At 35.6% G+C, this 5,030-nt stretch overlaps 1 protein-coding gene across 2 annotated transcripts in view; it reads left to right on the forward strand.

Annotated features, from left to right (window-relative positions):
• LOC106769935 (methylecgonone reductase) overlaps positions 1–5,030 on the forward strand; it is a 39,959-nt gene that overhangs the window by 2,108 nt on the left and 32,821 nt on the right. Inside the window, exons 1-2 of one of the 2 annotated variants that reach the window (XM_022783828.1) lie at positions 4,075–4,391; positions 4,791–5,011. In XM_022783828.1, coding sequence (XP_022639549.1) covers positions 4,075–4,391; positions 4,791–5,011 — 538 coding nt within the window. Of the gene's footprint in view, positions 1–4,074; positions 4,392–4,790; positions 5,012–5,030 lie in introns of those variants that run through there. The other variant, XM_022783826.1, reaches the window with a different exon arrangement.

Below are 5,030 nucleotides of genomic sequence, written 5' to 3' on the forward strand. Positions count from 1 at the left end.
TTTTAACTATTTTCGTAAACTAAGATAAACCTTATATGCTGTTGAAATTTTTTTTAGAATAAATTCAGAAGATTAACTACCTATATAATACCAATTATTTATATAAGAAATATCATATCACCTAACATAAAATAAGATTTGAGACTAAAAGTTTGAAAGTCAAAGTTTGTATAATTTTTTTCTTATATATAACTCAACTTTCACATAATTTTATTTTTTTTATTAACATTCATAAGCGTACAGATTTTATTTTTTTCTTAAAATTTGTAAGTGTGAATGATCAATTTTTATTATTCATTATTTTAACCAAGTTTCTGCTTTATAAATAGAAAATTTGGTCCTCTCGTTTTATGTTATCTCAATTGGATTCTCAATATTAAAAATATATGACAAATAAGTTTTTTTGTCAAGTGAAAATAAATTGTATCATTGGATATTGATGTGATGCACAATATACATGATCACGTGAACAATCAAATCGGGGTTAATTTACGTCTCAACGCAATTGTAAAGCGAACACCATGAGCAATTCTACAAACTTCCTTTGCGGTCCTCCTCAAATTTGCGCACCAAACGAAAAGAAAAAAAAATGTAAAACTAAAATGACTTTATAGAACTACGAAATCGAAGTAGAGGAAGACAAATTTCGAAGACAATCTCGAAGTACTGAATGATTCAACATCCAATGGTTGGGATGTAAATTCAAATGAGACTGAATCAAAATCAATGGTTGGTCTACTTGGATAAGTAACAAAGCTGGAACAAATAAAGGAAGACTGTCACACAAGAAGATTTTTCTAAGTCAAGTAATTGTGATGGTTATGGTGGATGTGATGGTTGTGAAGGTTGTGACAGTTGCAAACAAAACATATCATGGAAACTAGAAATCTAATGATAGTTGTGAAGTTTCACTAAAAAGTGTAGCTCGTCAGGTCACTTGCTTGCACTTATCGGATCGCTTCACTAAAATGTGAAGCTCCATTTCTATCTACTAGCTAAATATCCATGAATAGATATTAATCAATTTCTATCTACTACCTCAATATCTAAAAGGTTAGGTGTGATAGTTAAATAAAAACTTAGACTTTGAGCACTTAAATACAAACAAAGAAGGACTCAGAACTTACCTCAATGGTCCGTGAGGGAGCTAACACCTCTCCCTTGATGAAGATGTGGCAAACACGGACCTTCGACAACAACAATCCCTCGACAACAAAAAAACTCATGAGAAATAGTTTAGATTGAAATTACAATGGCTAATCTAGATTGTAGAAAGATATGAAAACCAAACCTATAACAACTACACATTTAAGCCAAGGCAATCCATTCAACTAATTCCAATTTAGCAACAAGCACCATTGTAATAACAGATATATCACGAACCAATTTTGAAATTGGCAAAAAGCATCATTGACAATCCATTAAACCCATTTTAGAACCAGAACAAGAAGGCAATATCCATTCAACACAAACTTACGACCATCATACCTCCGTCATGACACAACAGCCACTGTTGTCCTACAGCGACAGATCCTCCACCACCACCAATCACTATGACTCAACAGCCACGGTCACCCAACATCCACGAATCCTCCACCACCAATAGCCATTGTGACCCAACAGCATCTTCACGCCACCCTTGCGTAGAGCTGTCAAAACAGGTAACCCGGCCTGGCCCATCACGAGTTGTTCACTTAGTGAGCTAATTCAACCTGGCTCATTTATTAGCAAGCCAGAAAAACTCGAACCCGACCCGACCCACCACAGGTTGGTGGGTAAACGGATTGGTTCACTAGCTCACTTAATTACAATTTTTTTAAATAAAAAAATTACAAACTTTCTATAATTCAAATCTAAACAAATTTCACTCCCAAATTTCACTCTCAACATGGGTGTTTAATTATTTTTGAAAATAGGAAATTTAAATAATTTTTTCAAGCAAAATAAATAAATAAATATCTTTTTATAAAATTAAAATTAAATTGTAATAAAATAAAATTAGGTAGGTGGGCTAACCCGACCCACCACAGGTTCAACCCGCATGAGCCGGGTTTAAATGAGCTGGGTTGAAATCTGACCCGCATAAAAAAAATACAATTTTTCAAACCCAACCCAGCCCGAACCTGTGGTGGGCCGGGTTGGCCCGCAGGTTGTGACCCATTTTGATAGTTCTACCCTTACACCACCATCTAGCCATTGTTGCGCCCGCGTCACCACCGTTGCTCAAATCGCCAGCAGTGCCACCCTGACACCACCACTGTTGTGCAAATCGGGAGTAGGGTCGCACAACCAGCCTCGCGCCACCGCCACCAACGTCCACCATCGAGCCACCACCTGGGGGTTGGGAGAGGTTGGGGGAGGGTTTTTGGTTGAAAACAAAAATGGGAGGAAAGTGAAACCAAGTTCTGATTTCATAAAGTCGAAGAACTTACCAATAGTCACCGCCTGTTGGTAATGACTGGTGACGTTTACCGAAGGTACTACCGGCGGATATAACCGCTGATAAGTAACCAAGTCCATTACCTGACAACCATAGATTCATCGGTAAGTACCCATTCTGCACTCCGTCAATAAATCCCCAATAAATATGTTTTACCGACAGATCATTAGTTGTCGGTAATAATATGCAGGTAATATACTATTTTCTTGTAGTGGTCTTTATACCTTTTATAGATAACCATTAGGAATCCTTGACAATTACTCCTTGTAAATAGGAAATCTCATATAAGTCCTCACTTTATTACATATCTTTTAGAATCTCTTACATTAATATAAACATACGTTATGCCACCTATTTAAGAAAGGAGAGTTATAGAATACAAGCAAGCTTTTCCAAACAATCGTGTCATAAAGGATGCTCTCTTTTGCCTTGATATTTTGACATGGTAACAAAGCTTAGTCTTTGAATCGTGGTCTTCTCTAGGGTTTTAATCTTGTATTCTTATATTCTTATGGGTGTCTTCGGGTTGGAGTAAACACCTAATTTGGGTGCCACAGTCATCTACTTCGTGTGTTTTGTCTTCATCCGAAAAGTTTTGTTCTTCTTCATGAACAACAATGTCATCTCTCTCCCTTACATCTCCATTAATCTTCTAGTTGCTAATATTTTTACCAAAGTTATGACTAAACAGCGCCATTTGTTGGCAAATTTTAGTTGATTGTCATAACAACATTAATTTGAGGAAGATGTTAATGTTTATAAACGTAATCAGTTATATCTTTAATACATTATTTTATACCTTTTATTCTCTCACATTAATATAAACATACGAAATGCCACCTATTTAACAAAGGAAGGTTGCATAAATCAAGTAAGTTTTTCCAAACAAAGAAATCATGTCATAATATGCTCTCTTTTGTTTTGATATTTTTACAATTTAAATTGTGGAAATATCCCAATAAATATGTTTTATAAATCAGCTGAATTTATTTAATACATAACCAGCCAAACCCTTCTAAAGAAACATGTATTCTCAATCATGCTTTGGTCAATGGAAGAGAAATGAAACTCAATGATACAACAATATTATCTTGAGCTGGTCCTGCCTCTCGTTTATGCAGCCTGAAATATAGCCACAACTCAAGTTTCAAAGTTAAATAATTGTAAATTGAGTGGAACTTGATAGGCCTGCAATCTGCATCATAACATTATAATCAATTCTCCAACCAATTGGTTACATGTTAAGGTTTAGTTAAAGTTTTGTAACACATATTTAGTAAAGGTTATATACTACTGTCACAAGAAAAAACTTATTACAAACTCCTTCATGCGTGACAGTTTGGAATTTAATAGCAGAATAAGCAACGTAAATTAAAACAAGAACAAAATTAAAGTTTGGATTTGGACGATCAAGAAACATCAAAAACAATAAATGAAGTTTGGTCCAAACAAAAAAACAAAGATTCTAGGGAAAAAGTAAGTTAATTTGTGGCCATGGTATTTCCATGTGTTTGTATTTATGTGGACCAGTTCTTCCCAAGTTGATAATTCTAGTTTTCTCCGAAAGACTTAGACTTATCACTTTTATATGTTATATAACAACATTTCACAACACATCAAACCCAACATGAAATATGGAAGCAAAAAAAATCCCAGAAGTGATACTAAACTCAGGGAAAAAGATGCCAGTCATAGGCCTTGGAACCGCATCTTTTCCTCTTCCACCACATGAAACTCTAACCTCCATACTTATTGATGCCTTTGAGGTCGGCTACAGACACTTTGACACTGCTACTTTTTATGGAAGTGAGGAGCCTCTAGGAAAAGCTGTGGATAAGGCTTTGGAGCTAGGCCTTGTAAAGAGCAGAGATGAAGTATTCATCACTTCAAAACTATTGCCAGCTGATGCTCACCCTCACCTTGTTGTTCCAGCCCTCAAGACCTCACTGCAGTAAGTACACGGGAGTTTTGACTACTCATTTGGCTCCAATATTTATAACAACTTCACTTTTTGATTTTTACATCTGAAAATTATTGTTTTAATTGTTACAATATATTTCTTAATGTTAGGACTAATTCAGAAACTTTAGATAGGGTGTTGACCCAGTCAAACTTTAGTTCTGTTATTTCAGTTTGTTCTGTTATATACACTCAGTTCGTTTCTGCATGTATAAATATACACACGTACTGTTAATGAGAACGAGGCATATTCAGTCTACATTACGTTTCATCTCTTCTATTCCTCTCTCTGTCAAAGTTGTTTTCTAATACTTAAAGCTTATATGATCATCCTCATATAAAGTTTTGTTTCTCCTGTTGCATGTTATGTAAATTCCCTGAAACTGCTCAGGAAGTTGGGGTTGGAGTATGTAGATCTGTATTTGATTCATTGGCCACTGAGGATGATACCTGAAGCCAGGAGGCCAGCTGATATGTTAAAGGAGAATGTGATGCCCTCCTTTGACATGAAAGGAATATGGAAAGCTATGGAAGAATGTTGCAGATTAGGCTTAGCAAAGTCTGTTGGTGTCAGCAACTTTGGCATAAAAAAGCTCAACCAGCTCTTGGAAAATGCAACCATCCCTCCTGC

The sequence above is a fragment of the Vigna radiata genome, chromosome 1, assembly GCF_000741045.1.
Source record: "Vigna radiata var. radiata cultivar VC1973A chromosome 1, Vradiata_ver6, whole genome shotgun sequence".
Taxonomy (NCBI): Eukaryota; Viridiplantae; Streptophyta; class Magnoliopsida; order Fabales; family Fabaceae; genus Vigna; species Vigna radiata.